Genomic DNA, 24,843 nt, shown 5'->3' with positions numbered 1-24,843 from the left:
GGCATGCACCACCATGCCCAGCTAATTTTTTGTATTTTTAGTAGAGATGGGGTTTCACCATGTTGACCAGGATGGTCTCGATCTCTTGACCTTGTGATCCACCGGCCTCGGCCTCCCAAAGTGCTGGGATTACAGGCTTGAGCCACCGTGCCGGGCAATTTTTGTATTTTTAGTAGAGATGGGGTTTCACCATCTTGACCAGGATGGTCTCTATCTCTTGACCTCCTGATCTGCCTGCCTCAGCCTCCCAAAGTGCTGGGACTACAGGCATGAGCCACTGTGCCCAGGCTTATGTTTTCTGAGTCTTGTGAATTTACTTACCCATGGAGGAATATTAGCCATTAGAAATACGGTATATTTCAGCTAAGAGCAGTAGCTCAGGCTTGTAATTCCATGACTTTGGGAGGCTGAGGCAGGAAGATTATTTGAACACAGCAGTTTGAGACCAGCCTGGGCAACATAGTGAGACTCCATCTCTACAAAATACAAATAAAATAAAATGAAATGAAAGAATCAGAAAAGGCTGGGTTCTGTGGTTTATGCCTGTAATCCCAGCCCTTTGGAAGGCCAAGGCAGGCAGATCATGAGGTCAGGAGTTTGAGAACAGCATGGCCAATATGTGAAACCTCGTCTCTACTAAAAATACAAAAACTAGCCAGGTGTGGTGGCACATGCCTGTAACCCCAGCTACTCAGGAGGCTGAGGTAGGAGAATGGCTTGAACCCAGAGGCAGAGGTTGCAGTTTGCTGAGACCACACCAAACTCCAAAGAAAGAATCAGAAACAAAGGAAAGACTATTGCACTGTGCTATTCAATAAGCCACAATTTATAATAGTAAAAGAAAAAAAAGATGCAGTCTTGATAAGTATTATAGGATTAGTGATGTTTATGAATAATTTTTAGTGACATGGAAAAATGCTGATGTATAGAGTAGTTTTTGCTTTTTTTTTTTTTTTTTAAGATGGGGTTTCACCAAGATGGCCAGACTGGTCTTGAACTCCTGATCTCAGGTGATCCGCCCACCTCGGCCTCCCAAGTGCTAGGATTACAGGCGTGAGCCACCACACCCAACTGCTTTTTTTTGGAGATGTAGGTTCACTCTTTTTGCCCATGCTGGAGTGCAATGGTGCAATCTTGGCTCACCGCAACCTCTGCCTCCTGGGTTCAAGTGATTCTTCTTCCTCAGCCTCCTCAGTAGCTGGGATTATAGGAGTTCACCAGGATTACAGGAGTGCACCACCACGTCTGGCTAATTTTGTATTTTTAGTAGAGACGGGGTTTCACTGCATAGGCCAGGCTGGTCTCCAGCTCCTGACCTCAGGTGATCCACTTGCCTCTGCCTCCCAAAATGCTGGGATTGCAGATGTGAGCCACCAAGCCCGGCCATTTTTTTTTTTTTTTTTTTTTTTTTGAGACAGAGTTCCAGGCTGAAGTACAGTGTTGCAATCTTGGCTCACTGCAACCTCCGCCTCCCAGGTTCAAGCAACTCTCCTGCCTCAGCCTCCGGAGTAGCTGTGGCTATGCCCAGCTAATACTTTGGGAGGCTGAGGCAGGTGATCACTTGAGGTAAGGAGTTGGAGACCAGTCTGGCCAATATAGTGAAACCCTGTCTCTACTAAAAATACAAAAATTAGCCGGATGTGCTGGCATGCGCCTATAATCCCAGCTACTTGGGAGGCTGAGGCAGAAGAATTGCTTGAACCCAGAGACAGAGGTTGCAGTAAGCTGAGATTGCACCACTGCACTCCAACCTGGGTGACAGAGCGAGACTCTGTCTCAAAATAAATAAAGTATAAAAAAATAAAAGGCAGGATGCAGAAATGTGCTAACAGTATGTTCTCATTCATGTAAATAGATCCATGAATAGAAAAAAGTTGGGAATACTATACAGTAAAATGGTGACAATTTATTTCTGTTTCCTTTTTATTTTTTGAGACAGGGTCTTGCTCTGTTGTCCGGGCTAAAGTGTAGTGGCACAATCACTGCTCACTACAGCCTTGAATTCCTGCACTCAGTGATCCTCCAGCCTCAGCCTCCTGAGCAGATGGGACTATGTGTAAGCATCACTAGCCTGGCTGTGTTTTTTTTTTTTCTTTTTTTCCCTTTTTTCACAGAACATAGTTTTTAGTTTTTTGTGAAAATGGGGTCTTGCTGTGTTATCCAGGCTGGTTTTGACTTCCTGGGTTCAGATGATCCTCCCTCTTTGGCCTCGCGAAGTGTGAAGATTCCAGCATGAGCCACCGCCGCCCTGGCCTATTTCATAATGTTAAGAATTAAGATAATCTGTCATGAGATTAGAGTTATGGGGAAAAAAATGAATTCTGTGTTTTTCATTTTTGTCACAATCTTCTTATGTAGTGTACAAACTCCTCACCATGACTATGCTCACATTCCTCTCATAAGCATGCACAATAAGAAATTTTAATCTTATAACCAGTAGCCAAGGAACTAGTTCATCTCTCCATCGGAGAGTTTTGGGCTCTTCAGCCTTTTTTTTGAGACGGAGTTTCGCTGTTGTTACCCAGACTGAAGTGCAATGGCACAATCTCGGCTCACCGCAACCTCCACCTTCTGGGTTCAAGCAATTCTCCTGCCTCAGCCTCCCGAGTAGCTGGGATTACAGGCACGCACCACCATGCCCAGCTAATTTTTGTATTTTTAATAGAGACAGGGTTTCACCTTGTTGACCAGGCTATCTAGGGCTTTTCTAATAAGCAAGGTTTTTTTCTCCGAAGAAGGCTGAAGAGCCTGCCGGGCGCGGTGGCTCACGCCTGTAATCCCAGCACTTTGGGAGGCTGAAGTGGGTGGATCACGAGGTCAAGAGATCAAGACCATCCTGGTCAACATGGTGAAACCCTGCCTCTAATAAAAATACAAAAAATTAGCTGGGCATGGTGGCGCGTGCCTATAATCCCAGCTACTCAGGAGGCTGAGGCAGGAGAATTGCCTGAACCCAGGAGGCGGAGGTTGCGGTGAGCCAAGATCATGCCATTGCACTCCAGCCTGGGTAACAAGAGCGAAACTCCATCTAAAAAAAAAAAAAAGAAAAGCCCCAGCCCTGTCAAATGTTTCTCTGGCACACAAACAGGTTTGTTAAAGTGCCATTGGTATTTCAGGCTCCTGTTTACCCACAAGGACTACACACCTCTAAGTTGCTTCCTCTCGCTGACTGTCATCTGGCCTGGCCTTGTGTTTATCCTTCATTAGCAGAATGGGCATGGCCAGGGCAGATGGCAGGCAGCACATACTTCTCCCTAACGCCCATCTTCATCCTTCTCATCACTAGTTAAAGAAAAACAGTCACTGGGTTTGGACCAGAAGAAGCCATGGCCTAAAGCAGTTTCCTTAGGTCTATAAAAGTCTACAAGGCTTCCAGAAAGCTGTGAAAAGAATGTCAGAATCAAATTATATCACCTGAGTAACCTTCAGACTCAGGCTGACCTTATAATATCTCTTAACCTCCCTGGCCTCAGTTTCTTTGGCCAGAAAATGGAGTCATTGCAAAGTTGAAGTCAAATTCAACTCAATATTTGAAACCGCACAGAACTTGAGAAATCTGTATCTTTATTTTTTTTATTATTTATTTATTTATTTATTTTGAGACAGAGTTTCGCTCTTGTTACCCAGGCTGGAGTGCAATGGCGTGATCTCGGCTCACTGCAACCTCCACCTCTTGGGTTCAGGCAATTCTCCTGCCTCAGCCTCCTGAGTAGCTGGGATTACAGGCACGCGCCACCACGCCCAGCTAATTTTTTGTATTTTTATTAGAGGCAGGGTTTCACCATGTTGACCAGGATGGTCTCGATCTCTTGACCTTGTGATCTACCCACCTCAGCCTCCCAAAGTGCTGGGATTATGGGCTTGAGCCACCGTGCCGGGCTTGAAATCTGTATCTTTAGAACCAGGCCTTGATCAGGCTCTTAGCAACAAAGTTTTATCTTCAAAAACAATAGAATGAGGCCGGGCGCAGTGGCTGTTGCCTGTAATCCCAGCACTTTGGGAGGCCAAGGCAGGTGGATCACCTGGGGTCAGGAGTTCAAGACCAGCCTGGCCAACATGTTGAAACCCCATCTCTACTAAAATACAAAAATAACCTAGACGTGGTCATGCACTCCTGTAATCCCAGCTGCTTGGGAGGCTGAAGCAGCAGAATCACTTGAACCCAGGAGGCAGAGGTTGCAATGACCCCAGATGGTGCCACTGCACTCCAGCCTTGACAACACAGTGAAACTCCGTCTCAAATTAACAAACAAAACAAAAAACAGTAGAATGGTTTGTATCTATACCCAGCAGTAAGAAGGAGGTAAACTACTCACATGCATCAATAAATCTCAAAATCATGCTGGGCGGAAGAAAGCAGACGTGACAGGATATGCTATTTGAGTCAATATACATGGAATCCCAGAAAAATGCAAACTCATGCATAGTTACAGAAAAATAAATGCAAATTCACGCATAGTCACAGAAACAAAACCAAAAAAGGTTTTTAACCAGCCTTGTATTCCCTGGATAACCCTAATTTGTTCATAATGTATTTTTTTTCTTTTCCCTGGAACTGTCTTTTTTTTTTTTTGAGACGGAGTTTCGCTCTTGTTACCCAGGCTGGAGTGCAATGGCACGATCTCGGTTCACCGCAACCTCCACCTCCTGGGTTCAGGCAATTCTCCTGCCTCAGCCTCCTGAGTAGCTGGGATTACAGGCGCATGCCACCATGCCCAGCTAATTTTTGTATTTTTAGAAGAGATGGGGTTTCACCTTGTTGACCAAGAGATGGTCTCAATCTCTTGACCTCATGATCCACCCACCTCGGCCTCCCAAAGTGCTGGGATTATAGGCGTGAGCCACCATGCCCGGCCCCCTGTAACTGTCTTGATTGAGTTATATGTTCATAATATATTATCCTTTTTTTTTTCTTGAGACAGACTCTCCCTCCGTCGCCCAGGCTGGAGTGCAATGACACGATCTTGGCTCACTGCAACCTTTGCCTCCGGGGTTTAAGCAATTCTTTTGCCTCAGCCTTCTGAGTAGCTGGGACTACTGGCACGGGCCACCACGCCCGGCTAATTTTTGTATTTTTAGTAAAGACAGGGTTTCACCGTATTGGCCAGGCTGGTCTGGAACTCTTGACCTTTTGATCTGCCCTCCTTGGTCTCCCAAAGTGCTGGAATTACAGGCATGAGCCATCGTACCTGGCCTATCCTTTTTATATGTTGTTGGATTAAATTTCCTAGTATTTTCTTGAGGATTTACCTCCCTCTTCATGAAAAATATTGGTCTCGCTGGGCGTGGTGGCTCACGCCTGTAATCCTAGCACTTTGGGAGGCTGAGGTGGGTGGACCACTTGAGGTCAGGCATTCAAGACCAGCCTGGCCATCATGGTGAAACCCCATCTTTAAAAAAAAAAAAAAAGAAAGAAAAATGTTGGTCTGTAGTTTTCTTTTCTTTTTTGTTTTTCGAGACAGAGTCTCGCTCTGTCACCCGGGCTGGAGTGCAATGGCACAATCTCAGCTTACCTCAACCTCCATTTCCTGAGTTCAAGTGATTCTCCTGCCTCCGCCTCCTGAGTAGCTGGGATTTCAGGTATGAGCCAACAGGCCTGACTAATTTTGTATTTTTAGTAAAGGCAGGGTTTCTCCATGTTGATCAGGCTGGTCTTGAACTCCTGACCTCGTGATCCGCCCACCTTGGCCTCCCAGAGTGCTGGGATTACAAACATGAGCCACTGCTCCCAGCCAGTAGTTTTTTTCTTGTCTTTTTTTTTTTGAGATAGAGTCTTGCTCTGTTGTCAGGCTAGAGTGCGGTGGTGTGATCTAGACTCACTGGAATCTCTGCCGCCCGGGTACAAGTAATTTTCCTGCCTCAGCCTCCTGAGTAGCTGGGCCTACAGGTGCGTCCCACCAGGCCCAGCTTATTTATTTATTTATTTATTTATTTATTTATTTATTAAAGACGGGGTTTCACCATGTTCGTCAGGCTGGTCCTGAACTAATTTCTGTATTTGTATTTTTATTTTTTAGAAAGAAAGAAAGAGAAAGGGGGAGAGAGAACAGGAGTCTTGCTCTATTGCCCAGGCTGGAATGCAATCCAAAAATAAGTATCAAAAACCTCCTGTTGGCCGGGTGCGATGGCTCATGCCTATAATCCCAGCAGTTTGGGAGGCCAAGGCAGGTGGATCATGAGGTCAAGAGATGGAGACCATCCTGGTCAACAAGGTGAAACCCCGTCTCTACTAAAAATACAAAAATTAGCTGGGCATGGTGGCATGCGCCTGTAGTCCCAGCTACTCAGGAGGCTGAGGCAGGAGAATTGCTTGAACCCGGGAGGCGGAGGTTGCGGTGAGCCGAGATAGTGCCATTGCACTCCAGCCTGGGTAATAACAGCGAAACTCCGTCTCAAAAAAAAAACAAACAACAACAACAAAAAGCCTCCTTTACGCCGATAATTGTGCTTAACAGCGGAGACAGGAAGGAATAAGGGAAGAAAATAACAAACAGCCAACCAATATTTCATTTAAGTTTGTGAAATGCTATGCAAATGCTGAAGAGTGATTTACTTCCAATCATGTGGTCGCTTTCAAAAGAGGTATAATATGTGTGATACTGAGAAAAATGTATGTTCTGTGGACCTGGGGTGAAGAATTCAATAGATATTCACTGAATTTACTTGTTGCAGGTCTGAGATCAAATCATAAATGTCCCTGTTAAGTTTCTATCTCATTGATCCGTCGAATATTAACAATGTGGTGTCAAAGTCTCCCGCTATTATTGCGTGGGAGTCCAAGTCTCTTTATAAGTCATTAAGAACTTGTCTTATGTATCTGGGTGCTCTTATATTGGGTGCATATATATTTATGATCATTGACTCCTATTGTTGTATTGATCCTTTTACCATTATGTAATGTCCTTCTTTGTTTCTTTTAGTCTTTGTTACTATTAAAGCCTATTTTGTCAGAAACGAAAGTTACTGTTTTTTTTTTTTTTTCTCTCCATTTGATTGATAAGTCTTCCACCAAAGCTTTGTTTTGAGTCTTTGTGTGTCCTTGCCTATGAGATGGATCCGGATACAGTGTACCAATGGGTTTTGACTTTTTATTCAATTTTCCTTTCTGTGTCTTTGATTGGGGCATTTAATCCATTTAAACTTAGGATTAATATTGATATTTGTGAGTTTAATATTGTCATTTAATGCTAGCTGGCTATTTTGCCCATTAGTTGATATAGATTCTTCATTATGGAGATACTCTTTACCTTTTGGTACATTTTTGGGATGACTGACACTGGTTGTTCCTTTCTGCATATAGTGCTTCTTTCAGAAGCTCTTGTAAAGCAGGCCTGGTGGTGATGAAATCTCTGAGTGCTTGCTTGTTCGTGAAATATTTTATTTTTCCTTGATTTATAAAGCTCAGTTTGGCTGGATAAGAGATTCTGGGTTGAAAATTCTTTTCTTTGAGGATATTGAATATTGACCCCCACTCTCTTCTAGTTTGTAGGGTTTCTGCTGAGAGATCTGCTGTGAGTCTGATAGGCTTCCCTTTATGGGTAACCCAACCTTTCTCCTAGCTGCCCTTAGAATTTTCTCCTTTATTTCAACCCTGGTGAATCTAACAATTATGTGTCTTGGGGTTGCTCTACTTGAGGAATATCTCTGTGGTGTTCTCTGTATTACCTGGAGTTGAATATATTGTCCTGCCTTACTAGGTTAGGAAAGTTTTCCTGAATAATATCCTGAAGAATATTTTCCAGCTTGGATTCATTCTCTTCATAACATTCAGGTACACCTATCAAACGTAAATTAGGTCTTTTCACATAGTCCCATATTTCTTGGAGACTTAGCTCATTCCTTTTTACTCTTTCTTCTCTAATCTTGTCTTCTCGTTTCATTTCATTAAGTTGGTCTTCAGCCTCTGATATCCTTTCTTCTGCTTGATCAATTCGACTGTTAAAACCTGTGCATACTTCATGGAGTTCTTAATTCAGTTCCATTAATTCACTTATATTCCTCTCTAGATTGTCTATTCTCGTTAGGATTTTGTCATACCTTTTAACAAGGTTCTTAGTTTCTTTACATTGGGCTAGAACATGTTCTTTTAACTCACAGAAGTTTCTTATTATCCACCTTCTGGAGCCTAATTCTGTTAATGGAATGTACTCGTTCTCCATCAGGCCTTGTTCCGTTGCTGATGAGGAACTGTGATCCCCTGTAGAGGGAGAGGCATTCTGATTTTGGGTATTCTCAGCCTTTTTATGCTGGTTTCTTCCCATCATTGTAAATGTATCCACCTGTCGTCTTTGTAATTACCAACTTTCAAATTAGGTCTCTGAGTGGAAGTCCAACTTGTTGATTCCCAGCACTGGAATCTGAGCAACCCACTGCACCGGCTAAAACAATGGCATTAAGATTCATGGTGCTTTTCTGCCCGGGAATCTCTGGTCTGGCTTCTTGAGTCCCTTTTTCAATCAGGTGAATAGGTGACTCTGCCTTCCTGGAGCTCCAAACGTCAACCAAAAGGGGACCCAGTCCCGTTTACTCTGCACCAAGAACCGCCATGCTGGCCACAAGAGTCATGCTGGCGACCCGTGGGGCTCCTCCGCTGGGAATCTCCTGGTCCGTGAGCAACAAAAATTCATCTGAAAGTGTGGCGTCCTCTCGTTCTCTGCGCTTTCACTGGGAGCTACAATCCTGAGCTGCTAGTAATCAGCCATCTTGGATCTCTCTCTAATTTTTGTATTTTTAGTAGAGACAGGGTTTCACCATGCTGTCCAGGCTGGTCTCGAACTCCTGACCTCAAGTGATCCTCCTGCCTCGGCCACCCAACGTGTTGGGATTACAGGCATGAGCCACCATGTCCAGCATGTAGTTTACTTGTAGTATCTTCTGTAGTATTTTCTTGTGTGTTTCTTGGTATTAGGCTAATACTGACCTAACAAAATGAGTTGGAAGTGTTTCTTCTCTCTTTTCTGGAAGAGATTATGTAGAATTGGTATTATGTCTTCTGAAATATTTGATAAAATTAGCAACTAAGGCCTTCTGGGTCTTGAGTCAGGTTTTAGAAGATTTTTTTTTTCTTTTTTTGAGACGGGGTTTTGGTCAGGCGCGGTGGCTCATGCCTGTAATCCCAGCACTTTGGGAGGCTGAGGCGGGTGGATCACGAGGTCAAGAGATCAAGACCATCCTGGTCAACGTGGTGAAACCACATCTCTACTAAAAATACAAAAAATTAGCTGGGCATGGTGGCATGTGCCTGTAATCCCAGCTACTCAGGAGGCTGAGGAAGGAGAATTGCCTGATCCCAGGAGGCGGAGCTTGTGGTGAGCCGAGATTGCGCCATTGCACTCCAGCCTGGGCAACAAGAGCTAAACTCTGTCTCAAAAAAAAAAAAAAAAAAAAGACGGGGTTTCACCATGTTGGTCAGGCTGGTCTTGAACTCCCAACCTCAGGTGATCCACCCACCTTGGGCTCTAAAGTGCTTGGATTACAGGCGTGAGCCACCACACCCGGCCGTGGAAGATTTTTGACTACAATTTTTTTTGAGAGAGAGTCTCACTTTGTCACTCAGACTGGAGTGTAGTAGCATGATCACAGCTCACTGCAACCTCATCTTCCTGGGCTCCAGTGATCCTCCCACCTCAGCCCCCCAAGTAGCTGGGACTACAAGGATGCAGCACTATGCATGGCAAATGTTTGTATTTTTTGTGGAGCTGGAGTTTTGCCATGTTGGCCAGGCTGGTCTTGAAGTCCTGGGCTCAAGCAATCCACCTGCCTAGGCCTCCCAAAGTGCTGGGATTACAGGTGTGAGCTGCCATGCTGCTTGGCGTAATCATAAACGAATTTTTTTTTTTTTTTTTTTGAGACACAGTCTTGCTGTGTTGCCTAGGCTAGAGTGCAGTGATGTGATTTTGGCTCACTGCAGCCTTGACCTCCCAGGTTCAAGTGATGCTCCCACCTCAGACTATTAAGTAGTAGTTCTAGCTACCCTGGAGGCTGAGGCAGGAGAATGGCTTGACCCTGGGAGGCAGAGGTTGCAATGAGCTGAGATAGTGCCACTGCACTGCAGCCTGGCGACAGAGCAAGACTCCATGTGAAAAAAATAAAGGGAGGGAGAGAGAAGGTACATGATTTACAGACTGATTATTTTATATAAATCCCATTCTTCAAGTTCTCCTTTGAACCAGTCTTTTTGTCTCATTGGTTCCCTTGTTAATAAGGTAAGTAAAATCTTTGATATGTGTTTATTCTACTTTGTATAAGAACCCTGTGTTTTTTTTGTTTTTTTTTTTTTTTGAGATGGAGTCTCGCTCTGTTGCCCAGGCTGGAATGCAACCTCCACCTACCAGGTTCAAGCAATTCTCTTGCCTCAGCCTCCCAAGTAGCTGGGATTACAGGCACACTCCACCACACCTGGCTAATTATTTTGTATTTTTAGTAGAGACAGTGTTTCACCACATTGGCCAGGCCTAGTGTCGAACTCCTGATATCAGGTAATCCACCCGCCTCATTCTCCCAAAGTGCTAGGATTATAGGTGTGAGTCACCAAGCCCGGCATATTTTTTATTTTTATTCTTTTTTTTTTTTTTTAAGACGAGGTTTCACCATGTTGGTCAGGCTGGTCTTGAACCTCCGACCTCAGGTGATCCGCCCGCCTTGGCCTCCAAATGCTTGGATTACAGGCGTGAGCTACCACGCCCGGCCGGTTTTTATTCTTTTTAAATAGAGAGGGTAGTCTCAAACTCCTGAGCTGAAGTGATTCTTCTTTGGCCTCCCAGAGTGCTAGGATTACAGGCGTGGGCCACCGCTCCCGACCAACAGTTAATATTACGATGTTATGGTTATATACCACAACATAATATTATGATTATGAAATTTTGGGCACTTAGAGCACTTTAGGCCAAAAAGGGGAGGGGGCTCGCTCGTAGACATGCGCAAAAGCCATCAGGCCTGCACCTGGAGAACTCAGGTGAGACGTTGCCACTCATTGTAATCCCGCCCCCTAGGACTCCGCCCCCGTGCCTGGCCACTGCCCTGGCCACACTAGAAAGCCCAGAGCTAGAAAGTGGGCCATGCGCGTGACGGGCGAGCGTGACGTCGAGGGGGCGGATCTGAAAAGCAGGCTGCGCCGGGATACGGCGGTCGGTTCCCGCGGAAGGGGCGGGTCAGGATAGGGGGCGGGGCTTAGTGGGAGCTGGTCTTGGGGCCGGGCTTCCGCGTGCGTTGGTCTGGCGGCGGGAGCGTGCGGCGGGGGCGTGCCCGGCGGGTAGGGCGTGGCTAGCCGGAGGCGGGGCGGTGCGCGGCCTAACAGCGGCGGCGGCGGCGACAGCAGCAGTGGCGGTGTCTGACTAGCTCGGCCGCTGCACATCTCGCGGCGACGCCTGCGAGGGGCCCGGTCCGCGGGTCGAGGCGGGCGGCGCCTGCGAGGGACCCGTGTCGCGGGTCGAGGCGGGCGGCGGCGGTGGCGGCAGCGGCGGCGCTCGGCGATGGTGGGCGTCCCTGGAGCGGCCGCCTTCCAGCGTAAGCGGGGCGTGAAGGCGGGCGGCCGAGGGGGCGTGTGAAGGCCTGCAGCTCCAAAGGCGCGGGCTCCCGGGTGCACCGGGCGCGAGGCCGGGAGTGGAAACTGAGGCCCGGAGCGAGGCGGCGGTTCCAAGGTCACGCGGCGGGGCGGGCCTTCCCGGGCTCCCGAGGCCACCCTGTCGCTTCCTGCGCCGCCCGAAGGGCTCGGGGGCTCAAGATGTGAGGGAAACTGTGGGTCCCGCGGCCTCGGAACCCAGGCCGTGCCGGCGTCCGTGGGACTTGCCCGCGGCCGAGAACTATTTTATTCTCCCGACGCTGGGGCCACGAAGTCGGGCTCCTGGGGAAATACTACACCCGCCAGCTTTTGAGAGTTGGAGGGGAGGAGAATGGGCCCTCCGAGGGCCTGTTTGAGCGCAGGCTCAGGGATTGGCTGCCTGGCTCACATCCCGGTTTGCCCGTTTACAGGTTATGACCTTGGCTCTCCCGGGGCCTCAGTTCCCCCATCTGAAAAATGGGGGTGTGGAGTGGGTTCCCTTCCTCCCCCAGGGTTCTTGGGTCTAGTGAGGCCAGTAAAACGCTTGACACAGACCCTGGCACACAGAAAATCTGAAAAGTGTCATTATTGTACTGATGCGTTATTCATCTCATCCAGTGTGCACTGGACTCGGCAAGTCCGAAATTAGGCTCTAGCCGTGTGCTTAAGACTTTATTTTGTTGTGGTCAGTAATTGTTACTCTCACTTCCATTTCGCCATTCCGACATTCATCTAGTGTTCCTCCTCGATGTGTGAGATCCTTGGGGGAGGGGTGGCTTCCCTTAAGACAACAAAATTTTAATTGTTTTCCATTACTGTAGTTATAATAGCCAACTTTTTTTTTGAGAACCATTTTGCATTCAGTTCACTTAATATTTATTAAATCATCTAGTACAGTAAGTTTTAAAATAACCATTCCAGGCCCTGGGAATACAACAATAAACAAGATAGATTGAATGAGGGTTTTGAGGTTAGTTAGGAGAGGGGAGAGACACAGTAAATTCGGAAACATACACGTTTTGCATTTTTTTTCTTTTTTCTGTTTTTTTTTTTTTTTTTTTTTGAGACGGAGTTTCACTCTTGTTACTCAGGCTGGAGTGCAATGGCACGATCTTGGATCACCTCAACCCCCGCCTCCTGGGTTCAAGCGATTCTCCTGCCTCAGCTTCCCGAGTAGCTGGGACTACAGGCACTCACCACTGAGTCCAGCTAATTTTTATATTTTTAGTAGAGACGGGGTTTCACCATGTTGACCAGGATGGTTTCGATCTCTTGACCTCGTGATCCACCCGCCTCGGCCTCCCAAAGTGCTGGGATTATAGGCCCGGCCTGCATGTTTTTTTCTTGTTTAATCTTGTTGACATTCTAAGTAAGACATTATTTGAGGTAGCCCATTTTGCAGAGGGTAACAGAAGGTACTGTGAGTGTTCATCTCAGAGCTGATGTAATTAAACACATGAAAGGGAGGATTTACGCCACCTTTTTTGTTTGGCACTCATTAAATGTTGGGTTGAAGATACAAAAAGTAGATATACCTAGGTTGCAGTTACTGCTTTTGATGTTTTGATCCATTGTTACTGAAATTTCCAACTAAAGAGGCAGATAGTGGTTACCCTTTTAGGCTTGGATAGGTGTGGTATCTCAGTAAAATCAAAGGACTTTTTTTTTTTTTCTTTTTTGGAGACAGAGTCTGGCTCGGTCGCTCAGGCTGGAGTGCAGTGGCATGATCTTGGCTCAATCCAACCTCCACCTCCCAGGTTCAAGCTATTCTCCTGTTTCAGCCTCCTGAGTAGCTGGTACTACAGGCGCCGGCCACCATGCCCGACTAAGTTTTTATTTATTTATTTGTTTATTTATTTAGAAGAGATAGGTTTTTCACCATGTTGGTCAGTCTGGTCTTGAACTCCTGACCTCAAGTGATTCACCTGCCTCAGCCTCCCAAAGTGCTGGGATTACAGGTGTGAGCCACCACACCTGGCCAATTTTTTGTATTTTTAGTAGAAATGGGGTTTCACCTTGGTGGCCAGGCTGGTGGCAAATTGATGACCTCAGGTGATCCACCCTCCTCGGACTCCCAAAGTGCTGGGATTACAGGTGCGAGCCACCGCATGCGACCTAATTTCTGTATTTTTAGTAGAGACAGGGTTTCACCATATTGGTCGGGCTGATCTTGAACACCTGACCTAAGGTGATCCACCCACCTTGGCCTCTCAAAGTGCTGGGATTACAAAATTGAGCCGCCTAGCCTAGCCTGAAAGGACTTTTTTTTTTTTTTAAAGACGGGGTTTCACCATGTTGGTCACGTTGGTCTTGAACTCCCGACCTCAGGTGATCTGCCGGCCTTCACCTCCAAAGTGCTTGGATTATAGGCGTGAGCCACCATGCCTGGCCTATGAAAGGACTTTTTATCTGAAAAAATTGGGGGGCTGCTCTGCCTATGAAGTAGCCATTCCTTTGTTTCTTTATTTCTCTAATAAACTTGCTTTCACTTAACAGAAAAGATTGTGTCCACACTTCTTATATGTAGTTTTTAGTTTAAAATATGCCCAAAAGTACTTTTGTTTATGTTATATAACTAAGTTTTTGTTTTCTTTTTTTCTTTTTTTGAGACAGCGTCTCACTCGGTCACCCATGCTGGAGTACAGTGGCACCATCATGCCTCACTGCAGCCTTAGCCTCGTAGGTTCAAGCGATCCTCCTACCTCAGCCTCTTGAGTAGCTGGGACTACAGGCGCCATCACACCCAGCTAATTTTTTTTTTTTTTTAATAAAAAGATGGGGTTTCGCCATGATGGCCAGGCTGGTCTTGAACTCCTGACCTCAGGTGATCCACCCACCTTGGCCTCCCAGAGTGCTAGGATTACAGGTGTGAGCCACCACACCCGGCCTAATTTTTTTTGGGGGGGCGAGATAGGGTCTTGCTTCGTTGCCCAGACTTGTCTGGAAGTCCTGGGCTTGAGTAATCCTCCTTCCTTAGCTGTCCAAATTGCTGGGATTACAGTCATGAGCCATCTTGCCTGGCCTTTTTTTGTGTTTGTAAAATAATTGTATGTTACATTCCTAGACAGTACACTTGGTGTACTTCTTTCATTTGGTACCATATAGTAAGTTGCTTTAAAATGAAATATTGAGAGGACTTTTTCAGTGAGGGTCTCATGATATGGTTAGGTTCAACATTGACCATCTGCCAAGCACTAGGCCCTATTCTACAATAAAGTCTATGAGGATGAATAAGAAGACTTTTGCTTCCGGAAGTTACCTCTAGTCTTGATTGACTAATTTTTTTTGTTTCTTTTTTGAGACGGAGTTTTGCTCTGTTGCCCAGGCTGGAGTGCAGTGGTGTGATCTCAGCTCACTGTAACCTCCCCTTCCCAGGTTCAAGCAATTCTCCTGCCTCAGCCTCCTGAGTAGCTGGAATTACAGGTGTCTACCACCATGCTTGGCTGATTTTTTCTGTATTTTTTTGTGGAGACAGGGTTTCACCACGTTGGCCAGGCTCCCAGCGCCCGCCTCAGTCTTCCAAAGTTCTGGGATTACAAGAGTGAGCCTCTGCACCTGCCGTTGATTGACTTTTTTTTTTTTTTTTTAAAGACGGGTTTCACCGTGTTGGTCAGGCTGGTCTTGAACTCCTGACCTCAGGTGATCCACCCGCCTCAGCCTCCCAAAGTGCTGGGATTACAGGAGCGAGCCACTGCGCCCAGCCTGACTTTTTTTTTTTTTGATGGAGTTTCATTCTTATTGCCCAGGCTGGAGTGCAGTGGCTCCATCTTGGCTCACTGCAACCTCCACCTCCCCGGTTCAAGTGATTGTCCCGCCTCAGCCTCCCCAGTAGCTGGGATTACAGGCACACGCCATCATGCCTGTCCCAAAGTGTCGGGATTACAGGCGTGAGCCATTACACCCAGCTCACGTTTGTTTGTTTGTTTGTTTGTTTGTTTTTAATAGAGACGGGTCTCTCACTGTTGCCCAGGGTGGTCTCCTGGGCTCAAGTGGTTGGCTGCCTTGGCCTCCCCCCAGGCAGTGTTCTTAATGGCCACACCATCAAGACAATTAAACAGCAGTTAGTAGCCTAGTTTAATTTAAAAAGGCAGAGATATACACGAGGCAGGTTGTTTGGCATAATAGAAAAAGCAGAACTTGGAGACAGACTTTATTTTGAGGCCCAGTTCTCCTAGGCAGTTATTTAACTGCTGCTAAAACACAGTTCCTTTAATTTGTAAATCGATATAATTTTTCTTTTCTTTTGAGACAAGGTCTCAAGCTTGCCCAAGGTGGAGTGCTGTGGCTTGATCTTGGCTCACTGCAACCTCCACCTTCCTGGGGTCAAGCGATTCTCCCACCTCAACCTCCCAAGTAGCTGGGATTACAGTCACACAACACCTTGCCCGGCTAATTTTTGTATTCTTAGTAGAGATGGGGTTTCACCATGTTGGCCAGGCTGGTCTTGAACTCTTGGCCTCAAGTGATCCACCTTCTTTGGCCTACCAAAGTGTTGGGATTACAGGGGTGAGCCACCATGCCTGGCCAATGGGTATAATTTCTACCTAATAGAAGTAGTTACTGATAATTGGATTTTTATTTATGTGTAAAACAAGATAGGCTGGGTGCAGTGGTTCATGCCAGTAATCCCATCACTTTGGGAGGCCGAGGCAGGTGGATCACTTGAGGTTAGGAATTCCAGAACAGCCTGGCAAAGAAGGTGAAATCCCGTCTCTACTAAAAATACAGAAAAATTAGCTAGCCATGGTGGTGCATGCTTGTAGTCCCAGCTACTCAGGACACTGAGACAGGAGAGTTGCTTTAACCCAGGAGGTGGAGGTTGCAGTGAGCCAAGATCATGCCACTGCACTCCAGCCTAGGCAGACAGAGTGAGACTGTGCCTCAAAAAGAAAAAAAAAAAACGGAGCACAGTTGCTCACATCTGTAATCCCAGCATTTTGGGAGGGTTAGGTGGGTGGATCAGATCACCTGAGGTCAGGAGTTCAAGACCAGCCTGACCAAGGTGGAGAAACCCTGTCTCTACTAAAAACGAAATTAGGCAGGTGTGGTGGCGCATGCTTGTAATTTCAGCTACTCGGCAGGCAGGAGACTTGCTTGAACCTGGGAGGTGGAGGTTGGAAGTTGTGGCGAGCCGAGATCGTGCAATTGCACTCCAGCCTGGGTGACAGAGCAAGACTCTGTCTCAGAAAATATAAAAAATAAATAAATAAAAGTCCAAAGAATTGGGATGTGATTTAAAGACAGATAAATGAGGTCTTTTTCAGGGGTATCCTAAGTTGGCCTTAGAGATGAATTAAAAAATAAAAAGGCAATAGAAACTTAGCGGTCTTTAACAGTTCATCCCATATGTTTGCTGATCTTAGCAGAGAAGCAGATGATGGCAATGAACATCAAAAGCCCAAGAAGTGTCCATGCTAATTTTGCATGGCTCTGTGAGGAGCTGTCAAATATGGATCATCAAATATAGTATATGCAATGAACCTTTACTTTGCAATGTAGCTCTTTAAAGTTTGAGTCTACCCTTCTATTTTGTGTTGTAGTTAAATGCAGAAATTGAAGTACAAATTCAGAATAATCCAGAGCTTGTTATCCTTTTCTGTGACTTTATAGCTTTGGAGTTGGCTAGACCTTTCAATCAAATTAGCCGATGGTGACAAATTTGTAATTTGACCTCTCTAGCAGCTCCAGTGAAATGCTAATATCGGGCATAGCACAGCTCCCTTGACACACTACTTTGACCTTTTCCTTCTCTTACAAATGTTTCCCTTATTTCTTTGTTAATTTAGCCATCTCCATGCAACAGAGTTCCTGCCTGCTTTTAATTTTTCAAAGCCACATGAGAACAGACATTTAAGCAACACAGATTTATTCATTTTGGCCTTATATCCCTAGAGCTATACTAACTTTATGGCTGGGACTAAAGGTAGAAGTAGTTGAGATAGGGAAATTCAGAATGGTAAGAGAGAAGTGTGGGAGGTGATGGTTTTAGTTCCTACTGCATTCCCCAGCCAACTGCTTAAATTAAGCTCCCCCTTAATTTTCCCTTTTAAGTTGGGCTGGCTAAGTAGTTGAAGCTATATTCTTTTTTTTTTTTTGAGATGGAGTTTCGCTGTTGTTACCCAGACTGGAGTGCAATGGCATGATCTCGGCTCACCGCAACCTCTGCCTTTTGGGTTCAAGCAATTCTCCTGCCTCAGCCTCCCGAGTACTGGGACTACAGGCATGCACCACCATGCCCAGCTATTTTTTGTATTTTTAGTAGAGACGGGGTTTCACCTTGTTGACCAGGATGGTCTCGATCTCTTGACCTCGTGATCCACCTGCCTCGGCCTCCCAAAGTGCTGGGATTATAGGTGTGAGCCACCGCACCCGGCCGAAACTATATTCTTAGCCCTTCTTAAATATATGACATCTATAAATAAGATACTATAAGGTGCTTTAGAAAAACACAAACATGTTCAAGGATCCTCCTGCCTCAGTCTCCCAAGGTATGTGTCACCATGCTCTACTAATTATAAAATTTTATTTAGTTTTTTATTTTATAGAGATGGGGTCTCGCTTTATTGCCCAGGCTGATCTCAAACTCCTGGGCTCAACTGGTCCTCCTGCCTTGAGCTCCCCAAGTGCTGGGATCACAGGTGTGAGCCACCTTGCATGGCAGTAGCTGGGATTATAGGCACACATCGGCTGATTTTTGTTGTTATTTCTATCAGTCTTTCTTTGCTTATTAACATTCTCCTGCAGAGCATTTTCTTTCTTTCTTTTTTTTTTTTTTTTTTTGAGAGAGTTTCGCTCTTGTTGCCCAGTCTGGAGTGCAATGGCGCGATCTTGTCTCACCGTAACCTCTGCCTCCGGGGTTCAAGCAATTGTCCTGCCTCAGCCTTCCAAGTAGCTGGGATTACAGGCGTGCACCACCATGCCTGGCTAATTATTATATTTTTGGTAGAGATGGCGTTTCACCATATTGGCCAGACTGGTCTCAATCTTCTGACCGCAGGTGATCCACCTACACCTGGCCTAACTTTTTAGGAACTGCTAAAGTGTTTTCCAAATGCCTGTACTATACCATTTTGCATTTCTACCAGTAATATATGACAGTTTCACTTGCTTGTTGATGTTTTTATTTTGTTTTGTTTTAGAATTGTCAAGGAAGCACTGTACTGGGTGAAACGGATTTTGGTTATCTCATTTCTGTAATGAAAGGCATAATCTGTTACCTGTTTTAGAATGTAGGGTCCCTTGCTAGTTATCTTCTGTTGGGGCTAGTGCAGTTCTTACTTACACATCATTTGCAGAAATAACAGTAACTACCATTTGTGTATCAGGACAATTTTCACATGTTTAATTTTTGGATTGGGAGCTGTGAGGGGACATTCTCTTTTTCTTTTCTTTTTTTTTTTTTTTTTTTGAGACGGAGTTTCGCTCTTGTTACCCAGGCTGGAGTGCAATGGCGCGATCTTGGCTCACTGCAACCTCCGCCTCCTGGGTTCAGGCAATTCTCCTGCCTCAGCCTCCTGGGTAGCTGGGATTACAGGCACGCGCCACCATGCCCAGCTGATTTTTTGTATCTTTAGTAGAGACAGGGTTTCACCATTTTGACCAGGATGGTCTCAATCTCTTGACCTCGTGATCCACCCGCCTCGGCCTCCCAAAATGCTGGGGTTACAGGCTTGAGCCACCGCGCCCGGCCCATTCTGTCTCTTTTTTAAGTAGAGGTGTAAGAGGAAGATATGGCTAGGCGAGGTGGCTCATGCCTGTAATCCCACCACTTTGGGAGGCCAAGACAGGTGGATCACCTGAGGTCGGGAGTTCGAAACCAGCCTGACCAATATAAAATCCATCTCTACTAAAAATACAAAAATTAGCTGGGCATGGTGGTGGGTGCCTGTAGTCCCAACTACTCGAGAGGCTGAGACAGGAGAATTGATTGAACCCAAGAGGCGGAGATTGCAGGGAGTCAAGATTGTACCACTACACTCCAGCCTGGGTGACAGCGAGACTTTATCTCAAAAAAAAACGAAGATATAGATGTTACCCCAGTCCTTTCTTTTACCTCCAGTTTATGAGCAGGGCAGTCTTGAGCAACTGATATTTGGATTTTGAGGGTTAATGTCGTCTTTTGTGAAATGGGCCGCTAAAACTCCCCTGTCTACTCGAAAAGGAGAGAATCAGTTGAGGCACTGTTAAAGGATGTTTTGAACATGATATGTTACCTCATGAGTAATTTTGTAGTACTCTCCATTTGTAGTGGTTTCCATAGTTGTTTAAGGGAACAAGTTTGCAGAAAAAAATGGTTGTATAGAAATAGAAGGGGGCTGGGCACGGTGGCTTACACTTATAATTCCAACATTTTTTTTTTTTTTTTTTTTTTTTGAGACAGTTTCGTTCTTGTTAGCCAGGCTGGAGTGCAATGGTGCGATCTGGGCTCACCGCAACCTCCACCTCCTGGGTTCAGGCATTTCTTCTGCCTCAACCTCCTGAGTAGCTGGGATTACAGGCACACACCACCATGCCCAGCTAATTTTTTGTATTTTTAGTAGAGACAGGGTTTCACCACGTTGACCAGGATGGTCTCGATCTCTTGACCTCATGATCCCCCTTCCTCAGCCTCCCAAAGTTCTGGGATTACAGGCGTGAGCCACCGCGCCCGGCCCAACACTTCTTTAGTAGAGATGACGTTTCACCATATTGGCCAGACTGGTCTCCGTCTTCTGATCTCAAGTGATCCACCCACCTTGGCCTCCGAAAGTGCTGGGATTACAGATGTGAGCCACCACACCTGGCCTATACTTAACTTTTTAGAAACTGCCAAAATGTTTTCCAAAATGCCTATACCAAACCGTTTTACATTTCCACCAAAATGGGAGACAGAATGAGACTCTCAAAAAAAAAAAAAACAAAAAAGAAAAGAGGCTGAATGCAGTGGCTCACGACTGTAATCTCAACACTTTGGGAGGCCAAGGCGGGTGGATCATGAGGTCAGGAGTTTGAGACCATCCTGGCCAACATGGTGAAATCCCATCTCTACTAAAAATACAAAAAAAAAAAAAAAAAAAAAAAAGAAAGTTAGCTGGGCGTGGTGGTATGCACCTGTAGTCCCACCTACTCAGGAGGCTAAGGCAGTAGAATCGCTTGAACCCTGGAAGCGGAGGTTGCAGTGAGCTAAAATCGTGCCACTGCACTCCACCCTGGGAGACAGAGCGAGACTCTGTCTCAAAAAGGAAAGAAATAGAAGGGACTGGATATGGTGGCTGAAGCCCATAATCCCAGCATTTTGAGAGGCCAAGCTGGGAAAATTGAGTCCAGGAGTTTGAGATCACACTGGGCAACATAGTAAGACCCTGTCTCTACAAGATAATGATGATAATAATAGTATAAATTAAAACAAAAAAGAATAGAAGCAATTTAATGCAGCAGCTGAATAGCAAAATGGCCAGTACTACTGCAGTACACAGGCTGGGCGCAGTGGCTCACACCTGTAATTCCAGCACTTTGGGAGGCCGAGGCGGACAGATAACAAGGTCGAGAGATCAAGGCCATCCTGACCAACATGGTGAAACCCCATCTCTACTAAAATACAAAATTTACCTGGGCGTGGTGGTGTGCGCCTGTAATCCCAGCTACTCGGGAGGCTGAGGCAGGAGAATGGCTTGAACCCAGGAGGTGGAGGTTGCAGTGAGCAAGATCGAGCCACTGGACTCCAGCCTGATGACAAATCAAGACTGTCTCAAAAAAAAAAAAAAAATACACACAGAGACACAGGATCCCTCATTTTTCATATTTTCTTTGTTTTATATGAGTAACACATGAATACATTGAAAAATTTAAGCAATACAGATAAAAATCCCCTTTTTACACTAAGTAAAACCATTCATTAACAACTGTATTGTGAGCTGTCAGATGCAGGGATTGCACTAAGTGCCATAGGGTGGCCGGGGTAGCTAAGATTCAGTCCCTGTCCTCAGTGATTTTCCAGTTTGTTTTTCCTTCTGTGCCCTAACACTTTGTTGGTAGCTCTTGCAATAAAAACTTTTTTTTGGCTGGGTGCGGTGGCTCAAGACTAATCCCAGCACTTTGGGAGGCTGAGGCGGGTGGATCACAAGGTCAAGAGATCGAGACCATCCTGATCAACATGGTGAAACCCCATCTCTACAAAATACAAAAAATTAGCTGGGCATGGTGGCGCCTGCCTGTAATCTCAGCTACTCAGGAGGCTGAAGCAGGAGAATTGCCTGAACCCAGGAGGTGGAGGTTGCGGTGAGCCGAGATCATGCCATTCCACTCCAGCCTGGGTAACGAGCGAAACTCCATCTCAAAAAAACAAAAAAGAAAAAAACAACAAACCTTTTTTTTTTTTTTTTTTTAAGGATACCCTCCTTAGCAATTTTGTCAAGAGAGTACCAATAAAAACTTTTAAACAAAGGTGTTAAGTTTAGATAGTGATTAGCCATCTTTTTCCCTTGTAATTGCTGCCGTTGAGTGAGAGCTCTGTTGGGAAATAGTGAAACAAGGATTCTGGTTCAATCAATGGAGGCAGGGAATTTTCAGGAAGGAGATGGGATGCCATCCATGCCTTAGAGCCACTGGGCACTTAGCTGCAGCTGTGGATATCAACACTTGGCTAGCTGAGTTTTCTTTAGGTCTGTAAATAGTTCATGCTAATTTTGTGGATGTTGGACTCTGAGGAATGATGTAGTCTGTGGGGAGAATGTTACAGTCCATAAAAACTGTAACTAGTAAGTAGCCATTTGAAATACTAAAATCAATTTCTGATTATGTGAATGTCCCTTTTTTGTGTACTATTTTAGCTTACTTGCCAGTTCAGTTTCTTGGTGTTACTCTGATAGTTAAATTCAATAAGTCATTTATTTAAGGGCCTGATATTTGTATTCTATTAGAAGGACAAACAGCTATTTATACTAGAAGGTGGACTATAATGAATTCTCATTACAGTGACTAAAAGTTATTGATTTTCTAGGCTATTCTTGATTTCAGATACTCATTTACTTTGACAAACATTTACTGAATTTCTTGTATCAGATCCTGGGGGATATAAAGAGAGTTCTAAGGTCCTGGAGGAGCTTATATAGTACAGTAAGGGAGATAGATTGATAGCTTCAGTACCAAATGCTAAGCACTGTTAATGGCACATAACGTTCCACTAAGGATGGACATCTGACCTAATGTGTAAGTGTGCATGTGTGAGTGTGTTTCCGAAAAGTATTTTCTTAGGGAAAATACTTGTTTTGAGCCAGTTTTCTTAGGGAAAATACTTGTTTTGAGCTAATCTGTTTTACCTAAAAACTTAGTAAAATAATTTCTGGATTAGCTATGTATTCACCTAATTTAGCATTTGAAATGGACAAAAAATATTTAGTGAAGTTTCTCTCACCTCTGCTCCAGCTAGTCTTTTCCCCTTCCTGGAAGCAGCTAGCATTACAGTTTCTTCTGGACCCTTTTGATACATGCCTGTAGGCCATATAATGTCAGTACATAAAGAACTTCCTCATTTTGCATTGTATTTCATTATATGAATGCACCATACTTTTTTCCCAGTGCTGGTGGACATTTACCTTTCTCAACCCTTTACTTTTGCAACAGTGCTGCATTACCTTGTAGAAATTGTCTTTAAAAAAAAAAAAAATTGTCTTTTCATAGATCTGTAGAATAAATTCCTAGAAGTAGAATTGCTGGGGCAAGAGGTTTGCATATTTGTGTAATTTTGGTAGATATTGCCAGAATACCCTCTGGAGAGGTATCAGCCAAGTGAAGAATGGGTAGGAGATAGGTGAAGTTGAGGCTGGGTCAGTTTATGAGCGTAAGGGAGACTAAAAGTAGTTATGTACTATTGAGGTGTAACGTGCTAGGTAAAGGGTGTCAGGAGATGGGAGTAGGCAGGGGCCACATCCCTTTGCCTTGTGTTGTTTTTCTTTGTTTGTTTGACGGGGACTCGCTCTGTTGCCCAGCCTGGAGTACAGTGGCATGATCTTGGTTCATCATAACCTCTGTCTCCCTGGTTCAAGCTATTCTCCTGCTTCAGCCCCCGCTGGGAGCTCGGATTACAGATGTGCACCACTACACCTGGCTAATTTTTTGTATTTTTTGGTAGAGACAGGGTTTTGCCATTGCTCAAGCTGGGGTTGAACTCCTGGGCCGCCCACCTCGGCCTCCCAGAGTCCTGGGACTACAGGCATGAGCCACTGTGCCCGGCCTGACTTGGTTTTTATACTTGGATTTTTTTTTTTTTTTTTTGAGACGGAGTTTTGCTCTTGTTACCCAGGCTGGAGTGCAATGGCGCGATCTCGGCTCACCGCAACCTCCGCCTCCTGGGTTCAGGCAATTCTCCTGCCTCAGCCTCCTGGGTAGCTGGGATTACAGGCACACGCCACCATGCCCAGCTAATTTTTTTTGTATTTTTAGTAGAGATGGGGTTTCACCATGTTGATCAGGATGGTCTCGATCTCTTGACCTCTTGATCCACCCGCCTCAGCCTCCCGGAGTGCTGGGATTACAGGCATGAGCAACTGCGCCTGGCCTTTTTTTTTTTAATTAACTTTTAAGTTCAGGGCTACATGTGTGGATTTGTTACATAGGTAAACTTGTATCACACAGGTTTGTTGTACATATTATTTCCTTACCCAGGAATTAGCCTAGTACCTGTTAGTTATTTTTCCTCATCCTCTTCCTCCTCCCACTCTCCACCTTCTAATAGGTTCCAGGGTGTTTCGTTCCCCTCTTTTTTTTTTGGAGACAGAGTTTCTCTCTGTCACTAGACTGGAGTGCAGTGGCATGATCTTGGCTCACTGCAATGGCATCCTCCCTGGTTCAGGCGATTCTCATACCTCAGCCTCCTAAGTAGCTGGGAGTAGAGATGTGTGCCACCACGCCCAGCTAACTTTTGTATTTTTAGTAGAGATGGCGTCTCTTGACCTCGTCATCTGCGTGCCCTGACCTCCCAAAGTGCTTGGGATTACAGGTGTGAGCCACCTGCCTGGCCCTGTTCTCCCTTACATGTCTATGTGTTCTCATCATTTAGCTCCTAGTTGTAAGTGAAAACATGTGGTATTTGTTTTTCTGTTCCTGTGTTTGCTGAGGATAACAGTGTTCAGCTCCATCCGTGTTGCTGCAAAAGACATGGTCTTGTTCATTTTTATGGCTGCATTTATAAGACGAGGGATTTATTTATTTATTTATTTATTTTTTGAGACGAAGTCTTGCTCTGTCACCTAGGCTGAAGTGCAATGTTGAGATCTCAGCTCACTGCAATCTCTGCCTCCTGGGTTCAAGCAATTCTCCTGCCTCAG

General features: G+C 45.3%; 1 protein-coding gene across 4 annotated transcripts in view; it reads left to right on the top strand.

The window, feature by feature from the left end:
* Positions 1-11,282: 11,282 nt before the first annotated feature.
* CBFA2T2 (CBFA2/RUNX1 partner transcriptional co-repressor 2) overlaps positions 11,283-24,843 on the top strand; it is a 150,155-nt gene continuing 136,594 nt past the window's right edge. For all 4 annotated transcript variants that reach the window (XM_017971835.4, XM_002747273.6, XM_054255127.2 and 1 more), the window contains exon 1: positions 11,283-11,505. In XM_017971835.4, the coding sequence (XP_017827324.1) occupies positions 11,472-11,505 (34 nt within the window). In that variant the 5' untranslated portion in view covers positions 11,283-11,471. The remainder of the gene's footprint in view (positions 11,506-24,843) is intronic.

This window comes from Callithrix jacchus, chromosome 5 (assembly GCF_049354715.1).
Source record: "Callithrix jacchus isolate 240 chromosome 5, calJac240_pri, whole genome shotgun sequence".
Taxonomy (NCBI): domain Eukaryota; kingdom Metazoa; phylum Chordata; class Mammalia; order Primates; family Cebidae; genus Callithrix; species Callithrix jacchus.
The sequence above is the reverse complement of the archived record's forward strand: the minus strand, read 5'-3'. Positions and strand labels throughout refer to the sequence as shown.